General features: G+C 36.1%; 1 protein-coding gene and 1 long non-coding RNA gene across 2 annotated transcripts; both read right to left on the bottom strand.

Annotated features, from left to right (window-relative positions):
- Positions 1-1,266: 1,266 nt before the first annotated feature.
- Positions 1,267-4,026, bottom strand: LOC141701737 (cyclic dof factor 1-like). Its single transcript, XM_074505382.1, has 2 exons — positions 3,730-4,026; positions 1,267-2,967 (listed from the first exon to the last, which is right to left on the bottom strand). Exons 1-2 carry the CDS (start codon positions 3,892-3,894, stop codon positions 1,729-1,731), a joined length of 1,404 nt encoding a protein of 467 aa, XP_074361483.1. The 5' UTR covers positions 3,895-4,026; the 3' UTR covers positions 1,267-1,728.
- A 12,393-nt stretch (positions 4,027-16,419) lies between these two features.
- LOC141701739 (uncharacterized) lies at positions 16,420-21,018 on the bottom strand. Its single transcript, XR_012566885.1, has 4 exons — positions 20,871-21,018; positions 20,672-20,749; positions 19,767-19,810; positions 16,420-17,906 (listed from the first exon to the last, which is right to left on the bottom strand). It is a non-coding gene; the product is annotated as an uncharacterized LOC141701739 (long non-coding RNA).
- Between the last annotated feature and the right edge of the window lie 5,407 nt (positions 21,019-26,425).

The raw sequence follows: 26,425 nt of genomic DNA, 5'->3' as shown, positions 1-26,425 counted from the left end.
AGAAAATTTTAAAACTCTGCACATACATTTACGTCAACAAAGAGAATAGGGATGGCATGCTATAAGCTTTGTGAATCAGTGCAATTACTTATTATCGTGCGGGCTGAGCGAGAATCGAACATAATACTTGCAACGACTAGGATAAACTTTTATAATACAACTTAGTACATAATAAAAGGTTAAAAAAAATCAACAACAATGGGCTTTCTCAAATTCATTCTACGTGACATGTGGTCCTCAAGAGGCTGTAAATCCACGGCTGCTAATGATCTAGAATTAAAATAGATATGCTAAAAGAAAAAGATGTATATCCACACACTATTGACAAATTGACAATCAAGATTATTCTTTTGTAGCTCTATCAACACACACAAACAAAACTACATATCCTGATATTTTGTTAAAGAGTGGCTAAGATTAACTGATATTCAACTTGAACATATTCCAACTAACTCTGAAGCACACACCCTATAAACAATAAAAGCAAAGTTTTGGCATTTGCACTGAAGTGGGTAGCTTTTGTGCCTTTTTCAAAGGGGAAAAAAGAAGAAAAAGTGGAAGAAAATGAGATGGAAAATCAGATACAAAACACTGAGTCAATTTCATGACCTACCTATATCAATTTCATACACAACCAGTTGTGGCTCATATTCGTTGGCCACAACAAAATATCTATGGGGTTTCTTCTCTCTTTGAACATGGTACACATATTGTTTACGCCAAGAATCAAGTGGACAAATTTTTGTAGAATATATCTAACTAGATTCACAGGGGACAACAATTTGTGTTCATATTATTGTTATGTTATCACCGAAATGAGAGCTTAAAGCCCTTGCACTTAATTTCAGTTCTTGGTGATGAACATTTACGATCCAATCAAGTCCTCGTTCTAATAAATTGAGATTTTAGAGAGTCGTTAATATAACATGATATTCTGCAATAAGAAAAATGATAAGGTTTATGATTAAATTTGTTCTCCCTCCTAACACTAAAAGGTTTTCATTAAAAAGGTATATGATCCAATTCGGTCCTCCTAGCACCACGGTTTCACCGAAAGCCGATAACCTTTCGATCAGGTAGTTTTCCACAAATGTTCCAATACAGTAGCTATATTTTGTTAAAGATAATGATTTCGATATACAACTAAAACTTCTATCATCTCCAACCTCCCATGGTAACATCTGTAATCATGGACTGATAACCCCTGGAAAAATAAAAGAACGTCCAACCTTTTTAAGTTATTGAACATTTATGGTTGCATTCAACAACTCAACAAGACATTGGTACTATAACACAGATATTCATTATTGATCATCCTGTCAAGGAAACTGAAATTTTACATCTTGAACATCCGGAATATTGGAGCTTTAAAAATGTGTAGCTCTTGTTACTCCTAGTGTCAGTAAGTTTTGACACACACACACACAAAGTTTAGACATAGTCTTCTGATATGTACATCAAAGCTATAAGGCTAAAATACTCACCAAGGTAAAGGAATCTTTTGTATTAATCAGGAAGAGCATGAAGCCGGTTCCTTCTGCAAACTGCGGGAGCCACTTCATACACTCCACAGAATAATTTTCCAAAAATCTTCTGCATTAATTTTTTGCGGGCTGGACCCTGATATCAGCATGAATCTCCTGCAATGACCATAACTATCCGGACTATATCCACCGGATTGATACTAACATATGTCAAATACTGACAAAATAGTCTGAACAGGCTACTTTAGACCCTCTCTTGGAATTGGAGGGACCTTGACATAGCTGCAGGGTTAGCATGTAAAATCGGCGATGGTTTAAGTACGTGATCCTTTTCATCTTTCTTCGGTTGGAAGGCCTTGCTAATGGAATCATTCTTTATTCCAAGGCTAGCAAATATTGAACACTTCGCTGTTTCATCAAGGTCATCGATTCTCAAACTTTTTGGAACTAAAATAGATCTTGCTGAATCATTCTGTTTACAACGTTCATTATCTTCGATATTGATTGGTCTGAGCACGTCACCTTCCCTAGAATGCTTTCCTAATACTTGTGATTTTGAATCACAAATTGGCGCATCTTGGTTTGTCACCTGAGGTGGAGGTGGCAACCAAGGAATACCCCAAGAACCTGGGACACTATAATTCCAGTAAGGTGTTGGATAGTAGGGAAATGGAAATCCAGAAGGGTAAATGGCTTGTACCGGAACTGTAGAGTTCCAAGGACAAGGCCAAGGTAGCGCAGGGTGAAATGGAACTTGAGAAGGGAAACCAGGAATTTTTTGTACCTCCGCCTCTGCAATCCCATTTTTCTCTCCTTCCATGTTTGAGTTCAATTTTTTGATGGAACTGGAGCAATCATCAACATATTCTCCTCCTTTGCAAGGGATTGTAACTCCTTGTTTGTGAAGCCTATTCTGGAAACTGTTGGAGACTTTTTTCTCAGCAACAAAAACAGAAGATGTGGATTCGCCAAGGGGAGAGTCTGCACCAAATGAGAGGACTGTTTCATTATTTTTTATCGTGCCGTTGTGGATTCCATTTGAAGGATCAATTCCAGCGGCACGCAGTGCTACAGATACAGTCATATGACGACAGTGTGAATCAGAACTCTTGTTCTTGCGACGACCAGCACCGACAGGCATGTTCCTCATTGTTCCTCCAGCAGTCCAGTATCTCTGGCAGCTCTTACAAAAGTGTCGGGGTTGACTAACATTGTAATTGTTGTAATAACAAAACTTTGTATCCATGCTGTTACATCGAGGACAAGGAAGAATCTTGTCTGGCTTCTTCAAAGTTTTCTCTTGCAAGTCAGTTGTATCACTCTGCTCATTGTCCGGATTCAGAGGTTTTAATGTTGCATTTTCTTCATTTATTGAGGGAGTTTTAGGGCTGTCACCTCCCCCTGTCGATCCTTTCGATTCATCAGTGATTGGCAACACTGCTTTGTCTTGTGGTTTATTCTCAGTTTTTTCTTCTACGAGATCCTGGAATTCAGCAGGAATCAACATTAGTAGCAATACAGTAGCTAGAGTATGACACAATTCAGATGAATATTATAAACTAGGTAACAGCCACTCTAACATGTACTGATAATAACTATCCTCGGATCTAACAAGACAATATTACAACAGAAGACATCCTTTTCTTTCCAATATCTTGCTTGGGAATGATTAAAGTTTTAAATTACTACATATTGTTGATTCTTCACCAAAACAGCCTCTCAACTACTATACCCTGTACAGAAGAGGAGTAGGTGCAAGATCCACATACAATCTATTCTTATTTCGAGAGACACGTAACGAGTATGTTCAGTATTGTACAAGGACATCATTATCAATCCAACTTTAAACCTCTCAGAAGTCATAACAATGAACATCCAACATCTTCAATTAAGTTTATAAAGAACGCAAAACCGCAAGATTTTAAATTTGAGTACAACGGTTGAAGAGAAAATATAAATCAAATTGTGTAACAACTTCCAAGAATATCAAGTCACAAGTATTCCAATTAATTTAGTCACAATTGAATAAAACTTATGTAGTAGCAGTGCTGTAGTATTCACTCTATTACAATCAAAACCCCCAAAACACCAATCAAATTAATCCAAAATCAAGGCACAAAATTGAACAAAAACTAAGTGTGTCCTTTAATCAGATTAGCCAATCCAAGAACTCCAAACAATATAATAAAAACAACAAATATTAAGTTTACAACTTATAAGTGAAAACCCAACTTAAAGTTCATACCTTTTGAGCCTCTGATCCATCTTCACCACCAAAGTTACTATCTTTACCATCTCCTGACCGGAACTCGCCGGAATCTTGGCCGGAGACCGCCGGAATTTTTTCATTTTCAGTCAACACAATCTTTTTCCCAAACAGCTTAATACCCAGATCTTTTTCTTCACCCATTTCTCCAAAATAATCTCGCCGGAAAATTATGTCGGCGGTGAGTAAATATAAATAATTTTTTTATCTGTTGTATTTATAGAGAGATTGAGAGAAAGAGAGATTTGTGTGAGTCTTTGCTGGCAGGGAGGGGAAGTAAGAAAATGATCCACTGGGAATCAATAAAAGCACCACTACAATATGTGGATCCCACGTCAGCACAAGAGGGATTTTTCTCAGCCACAAATTTTTTTAGGTTCTTTTTTGTGATTTTACATTTTTGTCCTTTATGGCTTTGTAAACTCAAATACTTGGTTACAACAAGGTAGCTTTTTACAGGTGGCTTTGTTTTATTGGTTGAAGCGAGGGTATAATGGTACTTTAGAAGTTATATCCAGATCTTGAAAAAGGTGATTGGAGTATCGGTATCCCATTGCTTTGCTCACATCTCCAGCCTGGCAAGGATTCTGTTACACTGGATCACTGCCTATTTTTGGAACCGAACATATTATTAAATAATCGTAATTAATATGTTCGGAGCAAGTTTTTGAAATTCTACACGTAGAGGATTAAATAGGTATTATGGTTAATTAATAATGATTTTAATTTGTTATCGAATATTTATCAAACTATTAAATTTGAATATATATACAATCAGTAAACTTACACTCGATTTGCAATGCAAAAAATAAAAAATAACATGTAAATAATATACAGAGTTTTAGTCAGGTTCGACCCTATGCATAGTAGTCTACGTCCTGGTCTATTACCAACTTGGTAAAAGAATATATTATTAATTACTGAAATGATACGAATACAAGATTAAATAATATATATCACTTTATCCGTTATCCTTAATAGCAGTTTGCTGATAACACACCTTCCTTTAAAAATTGCCCTCTAAGCCTTATACCAACCTTGTATAGCCTTCTCTAGCAATCTAACTCCCCGAACCCTTATTATCCAAGCTCAACTACTCGGAAACAAATGTTTACACCTTAAACACCACAAGTTTAAATGAAAATTACAACTAAAACTATGAACTCTATGTATATAGATATGCGTGAGTAAAATAGAGCTCAGAAATAAGAATATTCAATGAATGCAAATTTGTATTTGGTTATACTTTCGTGGATCAACCTTTAAAACAAGTATACTCAATGATATTATTTATAGACTAAGTTAACTTTTGAATAAAAACACCAACATTTCTAATCTTGACCAAGTCTCACGGTTAGTTGGTTATTATTTGAACGTTAAGATAATCTTAAAATGCATTTAAACTAAATATAAGATAAAGTAGACTAGATTCAAAAACGTCTATCTTTGGTTTAAATTAGATATTGATCTTGAAGCAAATTGTTAGGATAAGAAAACGTTTATAAACAACTTACTACAAAATAGGAAATGGTTTTGTTTAAAAGAGTTTGAATATCTGATGAGTACTAATATATTTAAACACGTTAAATATAACATATAGTCCTTACAAAAATTCATTTATATCTATTTTCTTGAAAACCGCACATTTGGTTTATCTTGAATTATTCCTGGCTTCAACTGTAAGCTTGTTGAAAAGTCTGTCAAGAACAAAGTTAACTTGTTGATAGATTCAATCTATCATAATGTTTGACTTCTGCAAAATGATGTTAGTAACAGTTATATAAATTGCAATCAGCTTGTTATTAGAATATTATAATAAGTTGTGAGTTTATTATCAGTGTGATTATCAAAATCATAAGAGTATCAATCTCTCCCTTTTTGATGATTACACAATCTTTAGGAAAGTACTTGATACTCCCCCTAAATCGTACAACACATGTTCATAATTTAAATATAACACAATATAGCATAACAAGAAAAATTACCTAAGATAAACAAATTAATAGAAAAACAGCAATTAAGTCATTAATCAAACCAACTTAAACAACTAAGGTGAACTAAATCACCAAGTTCAAACCACCAGCAATCAAACAAACCAACATAAGCACATAGTTCAAAAACCATCATAAGTACCAAAACAAAACATCAAGTTTTAAAATATTTAAAAACACAATTTTTCTAAATACTCCCCCTTAATCATTAAAAAGTTAATTAAAATTAAGTCTGAGCATCAGTCTTAACCAATCCACATGAATTAAACAGATCTTCAGAACCGAGTTTACCATAGATGAATTTTTGTATGGAAAGATCTTTAGAATTAGAACCTTCAACCTTGAGCCGTTTTCCATCAGCAGTACTCTTGAGCACACCCGATCCTTCATCACCGCTTTCAATCTAAACTGGCTAATACTCATTCTCCGATTCATCTTCATCGATTAGCTTTCGTCTATTTCAAGACACATATGGTGTAACATAATCTCTTTCACTCACCTGGCCTTTAACGTTCGCCCTAATTTTATTCCTCATCGCTAGTCTCAACACAATCATCGTAATTGTACAAAGAGTATATTTGATGAATGCTAGAGATGAAACCCTAAATATGATTAAAATAGGTGTATGAAAAGTAAAAATACTTGTCGTGACTGTTTGTTTTAATGTCCTTTTTATAACGACCCGTATATTTTTATTATTATTAAATGTGTAATTATGGAATAAATAATTAAATAAAATATTTGTGTGGGTTCAGTCAGTGGGTTATTACTCTGTCACTATGTGTATGTGATTACTAGTGTATCAAATTGAATTGCGTGGTTAATTAATGATTTGTATGATTTTGTATCGTTGTTAAAAATGGTGTTATTGCAGTTTTATTTCCATAAATACTTGGATTGTCTCTAATATTATTTTTATGACTTTATAATTTCAATAATTATTTTTAGGATTTTATAAAATTGTGAAATCAATATTTTATCAATTATTTAACTTGTATGATTTTCTGATTGCACTTATTCATAAAATCTGTATTTAATTCCCGAATTTTTCAAAAATTATGAAACTCATATTTATTTAAGTTTGAAATATTCCGGGAATTTTAAAATTATTTTGGGAATTTTCGGGATTAGTTTTTACCGCGTGTTGTTTCGTTATATTGATAAATCCAGGTATAAATTTTGTTTTAAAACTTATTTAAGAATTACGAAACTTATGTCTTTATTTACTCTGAATTATTTTTAACATTTTAAGATTTATTTTGAGATTATTTTGATAGTTTTCGCGCATGATATATATCGTATTATTACGATTTAGTATTATATTTTTGGCTTGCAGTCCGGAAAACAGCCACGTGTCCCTTTTTATTGGACATGCGGCAGGGCAGAACAGGGGTAGTGTTTTGGATGATTAACATCACTTCTCTCTCTCTCTCTCTCTCTCTCTCCTCATCCTCTCTGTCTCTCGGCTCTCTCACCCCTCTCTTTCTCTCCCAGTTCTCTTCTCTCTCTCTTGCATTAATTTCTTCATTTTTCTGATTCCCTTACTCCGGCTCTGGGTTCGTCGCGGCTGTTTCTCCCCTATTTTGGTAAGCCGCCGCCTGAACTTCAAGTTGTTGGTGGTTTCAATTTCCGTTTTGTTTTATGATGTATGTATACATACGCATATGTGCTACCGGGTATGTGTGATTATGTATATATATTGTAATTCGACTATGCCGCTCTGTACTGCCGCCCTTTCTCGGCTTTTCCGACGAGGCGGTGGTGGTGGCTGGGTGGCGCGTTTGCGCGTGCGTGTAGTCGTCCCTGTTGCTCAGTTGTTCGATGTTGTTGCCGTGTGTGAATATTCCAGTGTTAATTAATGTTCTGTGGGTTTTTGTTCGGCAGATTATATCTCTGAAACTTTATTAAATTCGAAGCTTTAATTTGAATTTATGAGAAATAATATACGAACTTCTGTGATTTTCGAAATTATAATGGTTCGGAAATTATCGGTGAAATTTCCGCTGGAAACCCAAAGTAAATGGGTACCCGTGAATTTTGCCGTTGTCAGCGATGAACATTTGTGAGCTGACAGTGGACCGTGATGATCGTTATCTGAGTCCTAATATTTTAAAATAAATAAATATAAAATACGAATAAAAATATAAGATGTAAATAATTATATTTAAGTGGTGTTGGAGAATTTGTGAATTGACGTTGTTGACTGAAATCGGTGGTTGGGAATTGGATTGTAGTTGATTTGGATTTGGTTGTGATTGATGTGACGTCGAGTTGTTCGACGTGTTAGTCCGATAAATAAAGGAGGTGTTGCCTAATTTCTGAGAAACCGAACTACGGAAATACGGGAGCGTATCCAGTAATTATCGGGCCGTCGAACGAGTATATATAAACATATATATATATATATATGTTGTATACAAAATTTGATTGTATGTGGTAGCGAACTGTTTTGCCAAAAAGTAATAACCCTAATTTTTGTAAATGACGAGTATATGATTTATGGGTCCAACAATGGACAGTGGTTTTGGAAAGGAAATAGCATGCTAAAATTGAACTCTGGTATTTTAACACAGCACACTACTGATATTGTTTTACAGAGCATGCTAGTTTTGGGTATCTAGTTTATGAATGTTTACCATGAGTTGCAAATGAGCTATAATCTCTGTTCCTATCACTGTTTTATCATAAATTGTTTTATTTTGTTATTCATAGTGGTCCTGCTGAGCAATTGATTGCTCATCCTTCCAGAATATTTTACATATGTATTGCAGATGCCTAGGAGATTCTTCCGCGGTAGTCAGGGCACAGTTCCAGTTTCTTTCGCGTCAGGCTCCTCTGAGGTAGTTGTGTGGACCAAAGATGGTCTGTTGAGTTGTTGTATTGAGATAATATTGTTCAGAGTATTGTTATTATTTGGGTTTCGAAGGCATAAAACGCAGCGGATAAACGTAAATAAAACAAAAATTTCGAAACCCAAAAACAGGATCCGTGTATAATTATGGGCAGATTATGGAGATAACGAATCATACCTTTCAAGAGCTTAACTTTCACGAACTCAACGGAGATCCTAGCTATCACGCTTTGTGTCTACCTCTCGGAGAAACACCTCTATGGTATCCACACGAGCACCTTCAAGAACGTCTCACGAACTTGACTACGGAATGAATGTACTAGCCTCCTTCTTGACGATCTGAATTGCCTATGCCTCTCTTTGCTGCTAGGGTTTTTCTCAAAAACGTACACCCACTCTTTAACCTATCATTATCTATTTATAATGGCTGATTAAAAAGGCCCATAATAGCAAAGTCCAACCCTAGTAGGTATTGGATTAAATAATAAAACGAATTTATATTATTTAATTAATAACTAAGTCATACTTAATTATTATGGGCAAAAACATTCCTTTTAATTCGAATTTATATTATCTCAATTAAGTCTTACTTAATTATAATAAAATTCGAATAATCATCAATTAATTTAAATCCATAATTTAAATTAACTATTCCATTAAGTGCTCTATTTGTGCGACCCTATAGGCTATTATTTAATTGTTAATAATTTTATTCTCTAATAAAATTATAAACAATGAGCGGTATCTAGTAGTACATCATTGTTACCCAATTAAACAATAATTAAATCGTGATTAGATAAAACCTTTCGTGATTAATGTTTTTCGTGTAATATAATCCCTTTAACCATACATATTATAGATTAAACTCAAGGCATGTATTTAGTCATCCTCTTCAACATTTAATCTGGGTTTAAGACAAATCATTATTTGAGCGTGGCCATGCTTTTATAATCTCACTCAATCAAGAGGCCAATAATATCTCTCCTAATTATATGAGGGTTAAATCCTTTATCTAACATTCATATTTCTCATACGACTCATGATATACCCGATGTCCACTTTTATCATCACCCGATCAAAAGTAACTTTTAATGTAGTCAAAGTATATTAATCCTCGTATAGAAATATAATGATTTCAAGTCAAAGGATCATTACACCATTATCACTGTGAGTCTTTCTTATGACTTTATTAAACATGAAGAATCTCACTGTGGGTCTGTCCTGTACCATGTACTCTCACATGTACCTATGTATTGACTTTAGTATCCCCATACTTATAACCAATGAGATGTGGTTATCCTGTCAAACAACACACTAGTCTATCTATGTATTATTATTGTCCTATATAATAATACTCGACTAGGGACCTTTAAGAATATGATATATTATATAATCTTAAGTTCAAGTCATGTACTTCAACTATACAATTTGTATCATGATTCTAAGGACATTTATTATGCTAACAAAATATCGCAGTAATTAAGGTCATAATAAATACATTTATTGAATGATCAACTGACATAAAGATTTAAAAGAATAATGTATTGCCTCTAGGGCACCTACACTAACAATCTCCCACTTGCACTAGAGCCAATCACCCATATATCTAATACCCATGGAACTAGTGTGACCATCGTGCTTCTGCTGCGACAAGCCTTTGGTCAGTGGGTCTGCAATGTTATCATTTGTGTGCACTTTACATATGTGTATATCACCCCTTTCATTAATCTCTCGAATAAGGTGAAATCTCCTGAGTATATGTTTAGCCCGGGAGTGTGATCTAGGTTCTTTAGCCTGTGCAATGGCTCCATTATTATCGCAGTATAGATTAATGGGATCTGCGATCGATGGAACCACTCCCAAATCAGAAATGAACTTTCGAATCCAAACGGCCTCCTTAGCTGCTTCACAAGCTGCAATGTACTCAGCCTCCATTGTAGAATCAGCTACTGTTTCTTGCTTTGAACTCTTCCAGCTTACAGCACCTCCGTTTAGACAAAACATAAAACCAGACTGTGATACAGTATCATCTCTGTCTGTTTGGAAACTTGCATCGGTGTAACCTTTTACAACGAGTTTCTCTTCTCCTCCATACACCAAGAATGAATCTTTAGTTCTTTTCAGGTACTTAAGAATATTCTTAACTGTCGTCCAGTGACCTTCACCCGGATTAGACTGGTATCTGCTCGTCATGCTCAAAGCATACGAGACATCTGGGCGAGTACATACCATTGCATACATGATAGATCCAATTGCTGAAGCATATGGAACTTTATTCATGTGGTCCTTCTCATCCAATGATTTCGGACACTGGTCCTTAGAGATCGTTATCCCTTGAGACACGGGGACATATCCCCTTTTTGCATTTTGCATTCCAAAACGATGCAAAACCTTATCAATGTATGTGCTCTGACTTAGACCGATCATCCTTCTAGATCTTTCTCTATAGATCCTCATTCCTAGAGTGTAGGATGCCTCTCCTAAGTCTTTAATGGAGAAATTTCTCCTTAACCAAGTCTTAACAGCCTTTAGAGAAGGTATGTCATTCCCCATTAGTAGTATATCATCAACATATAGTACTATGAATGCCACATAGATTCCACTAACCTTCTTGTAAACACACGGTTCATCTTCGTTTTGAACAAATCCATACTCTGTGACTATTTCATCAAAACGGATATTCCATCTCCTAGAGGATTGCTTCAATCCATAAATGGATCGACGCAATTTACATACCTTGCCAGTATTCCTTGGATCGACAAAACCCTCAGGTTGTGTCATGTACACATCCTCTTCAAGGCTTCCATTAAGGAAGGTTGTTTTGACATCCATTTGCCAGATTTCATAATCATGGAATGCTGCAATGGCAAGTAAAATCCTTATAGACTTGACCATAGCCACTGGTGAGAAAGTTTCATCATAGTCAATACCATGAATTTGTTTGAAACCTTTTGCAACCAGCCTAGCTTTATAGGTCTGAACATTTCCATCCATGCCCTTTTTCTTCTTAAAAACCCATTTGCACCCTATGGGTTTTACCCCTTCAGGTGGATCAACCAAAGTCCATACTTGGTTTTCGTACATGGAATCTATCTCGGATTTCATGGCTTCAAGCCATCTCTTAGAGTCTGGACTGTTCATAGCATCTTGGTATGTGAGAGGCTCATCTTCATCTATGAGCATCAAATCACCACACTGAGTCATGAGAAATCCATATCTCTCTGGCTCATGGCGAAATCTACCAGATCTACGAACAACCTGTGTTTGTTGAGCATTATCATTATTCTGCTCTTGTTCCACTTCAGGTTCAATGCTATTTTGCGGTTCTCGATCTTCATCGAGATCTATAGTTCTCCCACTGTTTCTTTTGGAAACAAAATCTCTTTCCTTGAAGACAGCATCTCGAGCAATAAACACTTTCTGCTCAGAAGGACTATAAAAATAATACGCCTTTGTTTCATTAGGGTATCCTACAAAAATGCACTCTTCGGATTTAGGTCCAAGCTTGTCAGATTCTTGATGTTTCACAAACGCCTTACATCCCCAAACTTTCATAAAGTTCATGCCTGACCGTTTCTCCTTCCATATCTCATATGGAGTCTTTTGAACCTTCTTAGTAGGAACACGGTTAAGTGTGAAAGCCGCTATTTCTAGAGCGTAACCCCAGAAACTAATTGGAAGATCTGCATGACTCATCATTGATCGCACCATGTCCAACAAGGTGCAATTTCTCCTCTCTGAAACTCCATTCCATTGAGGCGTTCCTGGCGGAGTGAGTTGTGATACAATACCACACTCTTTCAAATACTCTCTAAATTCGGTGCTTAAGTATTCACCCCCACGATCGGATCGTAAGATCTTAATACTTGCATCTCCGCCAATTTGCTTCTCTACTTCAACCTTGTATTCTTTAAATTTTTCAAAAGAATCGGATTTGTTCTTGATAAGATATACATATCCATATCTACTGAAATCATCAGTAAATGTTATGAAGTAGTAGTAGCCTCCTCTAGCCATTACACGCATTGGGCCACATACATCACTATGTATGAGCTCCAGACGTTTAGTGGCCCTTTGACCCTTACCAGTGAAAGGGGCTTTAGTCATCTTACCAAGCAAACAAGATTCGCATTCTTGGTATGATTCAAAATCAAACTTATCCAAGTATCCATCCTTATGTAATTTGGATACGCGTTTCTCATTTATGTGGCCTAGACGACAATGCCAGAGGTATGTTTGATTTGAGTCATTCATTTTAAGTCGTTTGTTTTCTATATTAGAGACAGGGTTATCTAAATCAAGAACATATAAACCATTAAATAAACGCGCAACACCATAGGTTAAATCATTCAAAGCAAAAGAGAAACTGTTGTTCTTTATTGTAAATGAAAAACCTTTCTTGTCCAAACAAGAAACAAAAATAATGTTTCTGCGAATCGCAGGCACGTAAAAACAGTCTTCTAGTTCTAAAACAAGCCCAGAGGGCATAGATAAATAATAAGTCGCTACAGCTAAAGCATCAACTTTTGCTCCATTGCCTACTCTTAGGTACACTTCTCCCTTAGCCAAAGTTCTACTTCTCTGCAGGCCCTGCACATTTATACAAATGTGAGAAGCACATCCAGTATCAAATACCCAAGATGTAGAAATAGACAAATTGACTTCTATAACATAAATACCTGATCCAGAAATCTGAACTGCTTTCTTTTTCTTCAGATCCTCCAAGTAAATTGGACAGTTTCTCTTCCAGTGACCATCTTTCTTACAGTAGTGACATTCACCCTTGGCCACACCACCTTTAGGCTTTAAAGCCTGTTTGGGACCTGACTTTGGCTTGGGTGTAGAATCATATCCAATCTTCTTCTTACCCTTCCATTTGCCCTTCCCTTTGGCCTTACCTTTATTTCCCACCATCAGTATGGGAGCAGGTTTAGATGTCTTCATGTTGGTCTCATATGTTCTCAACATATGCAACAATTCAGTAGGTGTTTTGTCAAATTCATTCATATTGTAATTCACAACAAAATGAGTGAATTTGTTGTTCAAAGAATTCAAGATTAGGTCAATACCAGTTTCCAGACCAATCGGGAAACCCAAAGTTTCAAGGTACTCAATGTAACCAATCATCTTCAGAACATGTGGGCCAACTGGTTAACTCGCCCCTTGTTTGCAATTAAAAAGTGACTTACTCGTGTTGAACCTTTCTTGACGATTTTGGCTTGCAAACATGCTTTGCAAGTGCTCATTGATAGTATATGCATCCATATGCACATGCTGTCTTTGAAGCTCAACACTCATAGTTGCCAACATAAAACATGCAACATCATTTGCACCATTCTCATCCCTTGTGCGTGCTGCTCGTTGTTGGGTGGCGCGTTTGTGCGTGCGTGTAGTCATCCCTGTTGCTCAGTTGTTCGATGTTGTTGCCGTGTGTGAATATTCCAGTGTTGATTGATGTTCTGTGGGTTTTTGTTTGACAGATTATATCTCTGAAACTTTATTAAATTCGAAGCTTTAATTTGAATTTATGAGAAATAATATACGAACTTCTGTGATTTTCGAAATTATAATGGTTCGGAAATTATCGGTGAAATTCCCGCTGGAAACCCAAAGTAAATGGGTACCCGTGAATTTTGCCGTTGTCAGCGATGAACATTTGTGAGCTGACAGTGGACCGTGATGATCGTAATCTAAGTCCTAATATTTTAAAATAAATAAATATAAAATACGAATAAAAATATAAGATGTAAATAATTATATTTAAGTGGTGTTGGAGAATTTGTGAATTGACGTTGTTGACTGAAATCGGTGGTTGGGAATTAGATTGTAGTTGATTTGGATTTGGTTGTGATTGATGTGACGTCGAGTTGTTCGACGGGTTAGTCCGATAAATAAAGGAGGTGCTGCCCAATTTCCGAGAAACCGAACTACGGAAATATGGGAGCATATCCAGTAATTATCAGGTCGTCGAATGAGTATATATAAACATATATATATGTTGTATACAAAATTTGATTGTATGTGGTAGCGAGCTGTTTTGCCAAAAAGTAATATCCCTAATTTTTGTAAATGACGAGTATATGTATTTTTCCGAAAACGAACAGCGAACCTATTTTTCGTGAATGTGAACCCTAATTGTTATGTGTGTTATTATAACATGTGTACTTACGAGTCAGGAATTGATAATGAATGGGTAGGTTGTTAGCGAGGATATGTCAAACATACCTGGTCGTCTAACGTAGGGTATTTCGACCCTGTAGGTTATAGTCGGGAACCTGAAAGTGGACGTTGGACTAAAGATAAATTAGTGAACAGTCGACGAGCTCGGTAGGGTTCAACCGAAGAACCTGAGTACTGAAGTCGAATCCAAGGTGATCTAGTGGTTAGACGATAAAGCCTGAGCGTCCGAGTCAGATCATAATTAATTAGTAATAGTCGTAAAGCTCTGCAAGGCAAGTACCCCTGAACTAATCTTTTACAGTTCAGTATATATGAATAATTGTTGATTTAAATTATGTATTGGAACAGAACGTTTTAAGTTACGTATTCCCCGTATTTAAATATGTTTTATTAACTGATGTTTTGGGGAAAAAGTAACTTCTGAAAATGCCTATCTCTAGATTGTGATTAAAATTAAAAAAGGATTTTTAGAATGTGTGTTGTAATAGTTTAAAAAGAGATAGGTGTAAGTGATTTTATAAACTGGATAAAAATGAATCAGATATTGGATGGTCAGTGGCGTAAGAGGCCCGTTATTAGGTAACGACCCAGCATGGTTGCGTAAGAGGCTAAGTCGGATGCGCGCACTGGTAGGCCGCTTAGTCCAACATGACAGAGACCTAGCTAGTCTTTGAGTTCCGGAATAACTTGTGGTGGGATAGACTGATCAGCTGTCCCTAGAATTCATCCACTTTTATATCTGACTTGGATTAATGGTTCCCGTAACGGAACAAATGGTTTATGGTCCTCGTAACGGGGCAGATGATTTATGGGTCCAGCAATGGACAGTGGTTTTAGAAAGGAAATAGCATGCTAAAATTGAACTTTGGTATTTTGACACAGCACACTACTGATATTGGTTTACAGAGCATGTTATGAATGTTTACCATGAGTTACAAATGAGCTATAATCTATGTTCCTATCACTGTTTTATCATAAATTGTTTTATTTTGTTATTCATATAGTGGTCCTGCTGAGCAATTGATTGCTCACCCTTGCAGAATGTTTTACATATGTATTGCAGATGCCTAGGAGATTCTTCCGCGGTAGTCAGGGCACAGTTCCAGTTTCTTTCGCGTCAGGCTCCTCTGAGGTAGTTGTGTGGACCAAAGATGGTCTGTTGAGTTGCTGTATTAAGATAGTATTGTTCAGAGTATTGTTATAAGTTGGTTTTGTATTAAGTGTAACCTAAATCATACTTAAATCTGGAAAAGATCTTGGTAAAAGGGGTCGTAGTTATATTTTATCATTGAATTGTTTATCTTATGGTTATTTTTGATGACGTCAACTCCTGACCCCGGGGTAGAGGTCGTCACACTTTTTATAATTAAAAGGGAGTATTTTTAGGATAAATACTAAATAAACTAGATAGATTTCTAAAATAATTCATTTGATAACTCAAAAAAAATTTAAAACACATCTACTAATGTATAACTAGATTGACATATTTAAATGATCACATATATGAATTTAAAATTTATACAACAATCTAGTAGTCACGATACAATTTACTAGATAAATTATCATAAATACAAAAACATAACGGACATATTGAAAACACATAACATTGACCAATTAACACATATTTTAACTGTCATGCAAAAAGATCAAATAAATATTAACAACTAACAGTAAGTTGATATTACCCAGTTATAGCTTGTTACCTTGCTTACTAAATATTGCACATTCCCAATTCCCTTCTTAGCGTGCTGAAACTCTCTTCAGCCAAAGATTTTGTGAAAATATTAGCAATTTGAACATCAGTAGCCATAAAGATGAGCTTGACCTTCCCTTTTTCAACATTATCTCTCAAGAAATGACGTCATACATCAATATACTTTGTTCATGAGTGATTCATTTGATTCTCATAAATATTTATAGTACTTGTGTTGTCACAATAAATAGGAGTTTGACCACAAGAAATTCTAAAACCCTTAACCTGTTGTATCATCCAAAGCTTTTGTGAGTAACAACTCTCAGCAGCTAAATACTCTCTTTCAGTTGTAGATAATGCAATAAATGTTTGCTTCTTGCTTATCCAAGAAACTAAACTTTGTCCTATATCTATCTATCTGACAACCTGCATAATCTGCATCACTATACCCAAGAAGATCAAATGTATTTGTGATAAGATAAAATAAACCAAGAGTAATAGTTACACTTAAATATTTGAATGTTCTCTTAACAACATTTAAATGAGACTTTTTAGGTTTAGCTTGAAATCTTGCATAAACTTAAACACTATACATAATATTAGGTCTAGAGGTTGTAAGATATAATAAACTTCCAATCATACCTCTATAAGTCTGAATATCAACATCTTTACCTTGTTCATCGGTTGTTAACTTGCTGACAATACTCACCGGTGTTGATTTCGACTTGATATTATCATAACCAAATCTTTTGAGAAAGTTCCTAAAATACTTGGATTGGTGTATATAAATGCCTTTAGGAGTTTCCTTTATTTGCAAGCCCAGGAAATAATTAAGCTCTCTCATTATGCTCATGTTAAATTCACTATGCATACACTTAGAAAATCACTCACGGAAAGAATCATTAGTAGCACCAAACATAATATCATCAGAATATATTTGTACAACTATGTTAGATATATTTGATAATGTCATGGCTAATGTGATTTATGTTTAGTTTTCAGATCTTACTTAAACAGGATAAATCAGTACTTACTGGAAGTCAGGACTTAAGGATATCAGTACTTATATTATCAGGAGATAATCATCAGAAGATGGATATCAAAACTTAAGTACTGAAGGACGTTTAGATAAGGAAGGAAGTTGGTTAAAGGAAAGAAGATCGAGACAAACATAAGAAGAGATATTGTAACACCCCCAAATCCAAGGTCGTGAATTCGGGTTGTTACGATCACTTATTAATTAAATAATTCTCTTTTCACAATATTACTCGACCTTTTATTCAGACTCACACACACACAGGTTATATGCTTGGAAACATTATTAAATAAATCATTTCCACTTATCTACCTGACGGGGCTGGCGCACAAAAAGCCTACGGAACTCACGAGCGTTCCTTACCCGCCTAAGGACAACAGTCCTGGTCTGATCCATGCTGGTAGTCTGTTGTGATATGATATATAAAAGCAAGGGTGAGCATTAAAGCTCAGCAAGGTATATATCCCCATAATTAAGTATGTAAGGATAAATAAAACCAATAATTATACTTTGTATCTCCAAAGCGTTCTGAAAGTTTATATGCTTATCAAATTTATAAAATTCTCAAAATCAACTACAATAGTATATCCACTGAATACTTGTATTCATCTCCTTCTCAAAATCATTTTATACTCGTACTCATTTTATTTCAAAATCTCAAGATGTTACTCGAACCAAGATTCTCATATGGGTGTGATATATATTCGTCAACATCCCAATTTAAAACTCAGCCTTATCGGCAGATTTCTCAAATGGATTTGATATATAATCATCAACATCCTTATTTAAACTCAGTCTTATCGACAGATTTCTCAAATGGATTTGATATATATTCATCAATATCCTTATTTAAAACTCAGCCTTATCGGCTCTCTGTTGTATATTTCACAACAGTTTTTCCAAAATAGAAGAAAGGGACTATACTGGAATAAACCACGTATCGGTGATCAGCCGAATACGAAATTTTCTCTACTAGTAGAAGGAATACAAACCTAGCCGCCTTTGGGCTCATCAAGACACTACACGGTGGTTGCCCATTGCCGTGCAAGTCCGAAAGTCAATGGTCACATAGACCATATAACCGTACAATGCGCCACTCCGCGCTTGCATAATGCGCCACTCCGCGCCTGGTCACTGCCCGATACCACTCCGTGCCGGGCAGGCCACATTCCAGTCCCAAAACAGTTATATCTTTTGCTCAAAATCCTTTTTCGAAGGAATAGGTCGTTAAAAGTTGACCTGTAAATAAGATGTTTTATTCATCACTTTTAACTGAATTGATCTTTTGGAGTTGTCAGAGTTTTGAATTTAAAATCATTTTCAAATCCCTATCTGTAGTAGGGTGACACATATATTACTCACTTGTTCTTTATTGAACGAGGAAGCAAAACTCTTATGCTTCTGGACTAAGTTCCCTAAGGTTTTGATAGGTTTCAAATGATTAATCTCTTTCAAGAGTTTTGAATAATTTAGAAAGTACCCTTGGGAACTATGTCTATTTTTAAATAAGTTTTTAGAAGTCCAAAGATATTAAATATCTAAGGCCTCATAATAATCTAATAGGGATTCAATGAATTGATAAAATCTTATAAATAAAATATATCTGTATAAGGTTCAATGAATTGATAAAATCTTAAGTATAAAGTATTTCTAATTAAGGTTCAATGAATTAATAAAAAACCTTAAATACAAAATATTTCCGAATAAGGTCCAACGAATGGAGACACCTTAATCAAATAATCAAAACATGATTTGGTATCCTATAATTGCTCTTTTAATAGTTAAATCTTTATTAAATAACGTGAAATGATTTATAAACTATTCAGTATATTTTTAAATACTTTCTTTATATTTAATAATCCCTTAAGTATCGCTTTATAAAATAATCAATCAAGTAAGGGTGTCCCTTAAATGAATAAACCAATATTTCTCGAAGTTTAAGTCAAAATCTCAATCGTTCGCTTGATATATATATTACGCGAACGTACTTTGTTTATCGAAATAGAAATCTTTCGCGTTCGGCTCTCTCCGGAATTAAATAGTTATTAAAATATTTCCGACTCCCATTATCCTATATTATATTTGAAATACGTTTCAATTTCTCATACTCGTGTAAAACGAAATTTGTTTTCGTAAACAATCGCATAATTCGTATGCATTGATATCATAGACAAACATATATATTTGAACTGTTAATCATGACATCAATATCACAACAGTATATATATAGCATGGATAGTATGAGATAGGGTTTCGAAAACTTGCCTCGAGTAATCGAAGTGGTATGGTCTCTGGTGTTTGGTTGGGATCTATAAACAAGAACCAATGGTCTAAGTTAGTACGCGATTAACGTCTCGCTTTTATTAAGCAACTTTCACAACTACTCAAGTATAACGAATCTCCGATCGTCATATTCTCAACACTTATATTCTCACTTTATAACATGGTCGAGTTTTGAAATCGATCGTTCGCTTTAGAAAGTCCATTTCGAGTTTTAAGCTCGAACGTGAGAAAACGCGCGTCAAAACTAGGTTTTTATGCGTTTCTCGCTTACGCTCTCTTTACCAAAACATTTTTATAAAATCGAAAAATTAATATTTTCTCAAAATTCTTTTTGGACATTCTTCTCTACTGTCATATCCATTTTTCATAATTTTTCCAGAATCTTGAAATTATTTTAAGTCCTTCAAAATCACCATGCAAGTGGACTTAAGTGCAGTTGGCTAATCGTAGAAATGTTTTACACTAAAACGACCATAACTCCTAAACCGTAAATCTCCTCGTGATGATATATACATGTATAGAAACTATAAAACAATCTCTATCTAGTAATGGCCAGTGGTTTTCAAATTTTAACAATTTTCATGGCCGAATGTCCTGCAGAAAACAGATCAAGTGCAAGAATGCCCAAACTCAATTTCTACTACTTGATCTTAACACAATCACTACCTATAACCATCATAAACACAAGTACTTCTCAAGATCCACCCACATGAACCTTATATGCTCTATATAGTATCACATACATGGATTACAACTCAACATCTCAAGTCTTTAGCAAGAACATAATCAATACAAACTCAAACAAACACAATTCTTTGGATCTTAACACTACAACAAACATAACTCTTAAATTCAACCATAAAACCTTAAAAGGTTGAAAGTTATACCTTCTTGGATACTAGGAAGGTTAGTGCTAGGATGATTGAGGCTTGGTTTGCTTAGAAAACACCTAGAAGGGCTAGATCCTTAAGAAACAAAACAAAGAAACAAGTTAAAATTTCGGAGTTACCTTTCAGCACCTCATTCAAACATTTTTATAAAATTGAAAAAAAATAATTTGAGGCTGAAATTTGGTACGAAGCTTACCCATGATATAGAAAAGCTATGGTAAAAATTTCATGATATTTGAATGCGTATATTTTGAGTTATGAATTTTTCTTTCTCCCTTGCTCAGAAAATCCGAACTGCTGGAATGAAAAATGGGAGAGCTTGAAGTGAGGGAAAAGGGGTTGTTTTCTTTTGTGGCTAAAGTGTGGGAGTGTACAATGAATATATGGGATGTATGCAGCAGATTTGACAATAATTTGGAAAAGGTATGGGTTGGTTTGATTGTGTGGTGAAGTGAGAAAAGGGAGAGGTATGGCTTGTGTACTTGTTTGTCTCCCATCACTATTCAACACTATTCCACTAACTATTCTAGTTAACTTCTAATCATCTAGTTACACTCCTATCTACTAGTTAGGACTTGGTTATGCATGGCCAACTTGCATGGGATTTAATTTCTCATTCGTTTATTTATCGTAAATGCAATCGTCGTTCCATTCCGATAGTTTTCACGTATAACGACTTGTTTCGTAGCGATTTCTTTTATCGCTTATAATCCTATAACCAATTCCATTCCTTCTCTTGATCATAGAAACACCTTGATATATTATTTATTTCACATAGTATTCCCGGTTCTACGCCATTCTTTACGGATACGAAAACACGTAGTATAATTGTGAATCTTCAAATTCCGTCGGCTTTTACATTCACTTATTTTCCTCGATACACAAGAATATGATCTCGGATTCTCAAAATTCCACTATTCATTTTATGATGATCCCCATACGTATTACTTAATTAGCTCAAGTTATTATTCACAGAAGTTTTAAAATATTACAAAAATCAGGGTTCTTACAGTCTCCCCCCCTTAAAAGGATTCCGTCCCGGAATCAACTCACAAATAGATGGGGGTACCTTTCTCGCAGGTGGCTCTCTAATTCCCAAGTCGACTCTTCGACCTTGGGATGTCTCAATAAGACTCTGAATAGCTTGACACTCTTGTCCCTGAGTACTTGCTCTTTTTAACCAATGATTTCAACTGGTTGCTCAATGTAGGACATATCTAGTACTTACTCATGTTTCACTATATTCTTGGTATCCGCATTATACTTTCTCAATATTGGCACATGAAAAACACTATGAACCTTTTGAAGGTTTGGAGGTAAAGCCAATTCGTATGCCACGGTTCTATTTGTCACAAAATCTCAAAGGACCCATATATCGGGAACTCAACTTCCCTTTCTTTCCAAATCTCATCAGTCCTTCCCATGGTGACACTTTCAAAAATACCTGGTCACCCACTTCATACTCTCTGTCTTTTCATGCTAAGTCGGCATATTTATGTTGTCGGTCTTGGGTTGCCGCTAAGCATCCTCTAATCAACTCAACTATGTCCCTCGTTCTTTACACCAAGTCGGGACCTAGTAACTTTCTTTCACCAACTTCATCCCAGTACAAGGGTGAATGGCACCTCCGACCATACATCGCCTCATGTGGGGGCATTTCTATACTCACATGATAACTATGATTATAGGCAAACTCTATCAAAGTTAGGTGTTCATCTCAATAACCTTAAAAATCAATTACAAAATTTCTCAACATGTACTCCAATGTCTGAATGATTCATTCACTTTGTCCATCGGTTTGGGGATGGTATGCAGTACTCACATTCAGTTTGGTTCATAAGCATTCCTGAAAGCTCCTCAAAAAAATCTGGAGTTGAATCGGGGATCTCTGTTAGATACGATAGCTACAGAGACTCCATGTCTTATCACAATTTCCTTGATGTATAGCTCTGCTAATCTATCCACCATGTAGGTTTTCTTGATTGGAAGAAAGTATGCTGACTTGGTCAGTCGATATATAATTACTCATATTGCATCACGGTTAGCCTTAGCTCGGGGAAATCCTACCACAGAATCCATGGCTATTTGTTCCCACTTTCACATCGGAATTCCTAAGGGTTGTAGGAGTCCCCTCGGTCGCTGATGTTCCACCTTCACTCTTTAACAGGTCAAACACTTACTGACCCAATTGGCCACGTCTCTTTTCATGTTGGGTCATCAATAATATTCCTTTGGATCTCGGTACATCTTGGTACCTCCAGGATGAATTGAATATCTAGAATTATGTCCTTCGCGTAAAATTTTATCTTTTAATTCTCGAACATTCGGAATCCAAATCCGGTTCGCATACCTCATAATTCCCTTCTCATCTTTCTCACATTTGACTTATTCTCAGTCAAAGATTCTCGCTCTTCATTCGTCTTCTCTTCCTGATAATGTCCCATCTTTTCTAACAATTCCAGTTTTAATTTGATCTCAATTAGTCCATCAGTCCCTTTACCAGTGACTTCACCTCTATCTTCATCTCCTCGAGTTCTCTCACTAGTTCCTCCGGCGTTGTCAACATCTTGAGTCTCTCTTAACTACTAAGGGCATCGGCCACCACACTGGCCTTCCCTGGGTGATATAAATCTCACCGACATAGTCTTTCATTAACTCTAACCATCTCCCCTGTCTCCTGTTGAGTTCTTTCTGAGTAAATATATACTTAAGGCTCTTATGGTCAGTGTAGATCTCACAATTTTCTCTGTATGGATATTGTCTCCAATTTTTCAAAGCAAAACTATTACTGCTAATTCTAATTCATGAGTAGGGTATCTTACTTCATATTCCTTCAGCTGCCATGAGGCATAAGCAACCACTTTCCCATGCTGCATGAGTATGCATCCTAATCCTTTATGTGACGCATCACTATAGATCACAAATCACCCTTTCCATCGGGCAATGCCAGTACGAGGGCTATTACCTAACTTCTTTTCAATTCCTGAAAACTTTCCTCACATTTTTCATTCCACACAACCTTTTCCGTTTTGCAAGTAGGCCTAATCAAAGGTCCTGATATCTTAGCGAAATCCCGTACGAACCTCTCATAAAACCGGTTAATTCCTAAAAAGTTCCTACTTCCGTAGGTGTGGTTATTGTTTCTCATTGGAATACTGCCTCAACATTGGTAGGGTCAACTAACACTCCTTCACTGCTCATCAATTGTCCTAAGATCTGAACTTCATTTTGCCAGAATTCGCACCTTGAGAATTTGGCAAACAACTTTTCTCTTCTCAATGCTTCTACCACTATCCTCAGATATTCCGCATGTTCTTCTTCTATTTTAGAATAGACTAAAATATTATCAATAAAAAAATAATGACGCACACGTCCAAATACTTTTTAAACACTCGATTCACAAAGTCCATGAAAGCTACTGGGGCATTCTTTAGCCCGAACGACGTCACCAAGAACTCATAATGTCCATACCTCATGCGAAATACGGTATTTGTTCCCTGTTTTAATCTTTAGTTGGTGATATCCCGTTCTTAGATCGATTTTCGAAAAGTGTACAACTCCTTCAAGTTGGTCAAACGAATCATCATTTCTAGAGAGAGGGTATATGTTCTTAATAGTCAGCTTATTCAGTTCCCTATACTCTGTGCACAATCACATACTGCCATCCTTCTTTTTGACAAACAACATTGGTGTGCCTCATGGTGACATATTAAGTCTCATCATTCCTTTGTTCGACAGTTCTTGCAACTGTGAAGTCAATTCTTTCATTTCAACCGGGGCTAGCCTATATGGGGCTTTTTAAAACTGATGCCGTTCCTGATGCTAATTCGATAGCGAACTCTATCTCTCGGTCAGGTGATAATCCTGAAAGGTCTTTGGAAAACACATCCTCAAATTCGTTAACAACTGGTATGTCACGTACATCGGGGCTTCTCTCTTGGTACCCGCCACGTATGCTAAATACGCTTTGCTATCTTTCCTCAATAATTTCTTCGCTTGAACAATATTCAAAAATTTCTGGGTCTGACGCTGACCCTTAATCACAATTTCCTTGCCGTTCGGCATTCGGATTTTAACTTTCTTTCCTTTATAATCAATCTGAGCACCATTGCTCGATAACCAATCCATTTTTAAGACCACACCAAATTCTCTCAGCCTGAAAGGAATTAAGTCCAACTTAAAGTCCTTCCCTCCTAGTTCCCACTTGCAGATTAGATGAATCTCATTAATTGGAACAACCTCTCGATTCACTATTTTTATTCGCAATAATTCTCGCATTGGAATCACATTAAGTTTTAACTTGGCCAAAAATCTCGCGATATAAAATACTTAGTTGCTTCAGAATTAAACAGAATATTTGCAGTAACCAAATTGAGTAAAAGGTTACCTGTTATCACGCCCTAGCTGGGTTGGGGCAGTTGCTAGAATAATGTCCTGGTTGGTTGCAATTAAAGCACCTCAGTAGCTCTTTTCCCACATTACATACCTCGGGATGTTTCTCCCCACATGACTTATGATCTGGTAGGGGTGACCGAAACTGGTTACGAAACGTAGTCCTATATTGACCACCTCCCTGGGTGATACTCTTGCTTACCGGTTCGCTAAACCCGGTACCACTGTGCGTTTGGACACCGCTCCCCTCTCAGTCCTAATTAGAAACTTCTGTTATCGCTCTGCCGCCTTGGCTTCTGAACTCATCTTCTTGCTCTCTTCCTCTTTTTGACCTTGCTCACTCTCTGCCTCTACAATCGAGGCCTTTTTGCACATAGTCTGTTATCTCAAGTAATGACACTCGGTCCTGAATTCATTGTTTCAGCCCTTGCTGAAATCTCCTTGCCTTTTTCTCTTTCATGTTCACAAACTCCGGCACGAATCTTGACAGTTTAATAAATTTGGCTTTGTACACAGCCACTGACATCTTATCTTACTTAATCTCTAGAAACTTCAACTCCATCTGAGCCTCCATAAACCTGGGAAATACTTTTCCCCATATGGTAATCACATCAGTCTCCAGGGTTCCTTTAGGTTCCCACTAATAATTTGCTTCTCCTTTCAGCATATAATTGGCGAACACAGTCTTTTGCGTCTCTTCTATGGGCACTATCTCAAAGCTCTTTTCCATTTCTTTCAGCCAAGCTCTGGCCTTAACAGGTTAGCAATCCATTGAAATTTCTGGGGGTTTTAACAACTTAAAGGCCTTAAAGACATTAGTAACTGGAACATGATCAACCTGGGTTGAGGGTGACAATTTAAATTCTATCGAAGAAGATTCATAATTTGGTCCATGGGGTTTCCGCTCTGGCCTTCCCCCTCATTAGTATCCATAGTTTCTTCTTCATTGTAATCCTCTAAGTCGAATTCATTATATTCGACTTCCTCGTGTTCTTGGTTATTTCGGTTTACCAATTCAGCAGGGTTTGCTCTAGTTTCCCAATATGTCGGGGTGGCATCGTTATGCTAATATAAAAGATCACCAATATAACATTATTCGCGTCTCTACTCATTATGTTAAAGTCGCTTAATAACTCGCTTTGTCACAAATACATTCTTCATTCCTCTTTAGTTACTCGCAACGTTGTGCCCACGCACCTGATTTGATGTGTTAACAAAAGACGACATCCTGTCGAGAATATACACGTAGCTCCTAGTGACATCCCAATCTTGAAATTCTGCGTCAGACTTATTGGTGTTCTCCTCCAGTAGTTCGGAGCTTGCTGCGTTGATTGCAGGAGCATGAAACTTTTCAGAAAT

This window comes from Apium graveolens, unplaced genomic scaffold (genome assembly GCF_009905375.1).
Source record: "Apium graveolens cultivar Ventura unplaced genomic scaffold, ASM990537v1 ctg4317, whole genome shotgun sequence".
Taxonomy (NCBI): domain Eukaryota; kingdom Viridiplantae; phylum Streptophyta; class Magnoliopsida; order Apiales; family Apiaceae; genus Apium; species Apium graveolens.
Note: the sequence above shows the minus strand (reverse complement) of the source record. Positions and strands in the feature narration are given on the sequence as shown.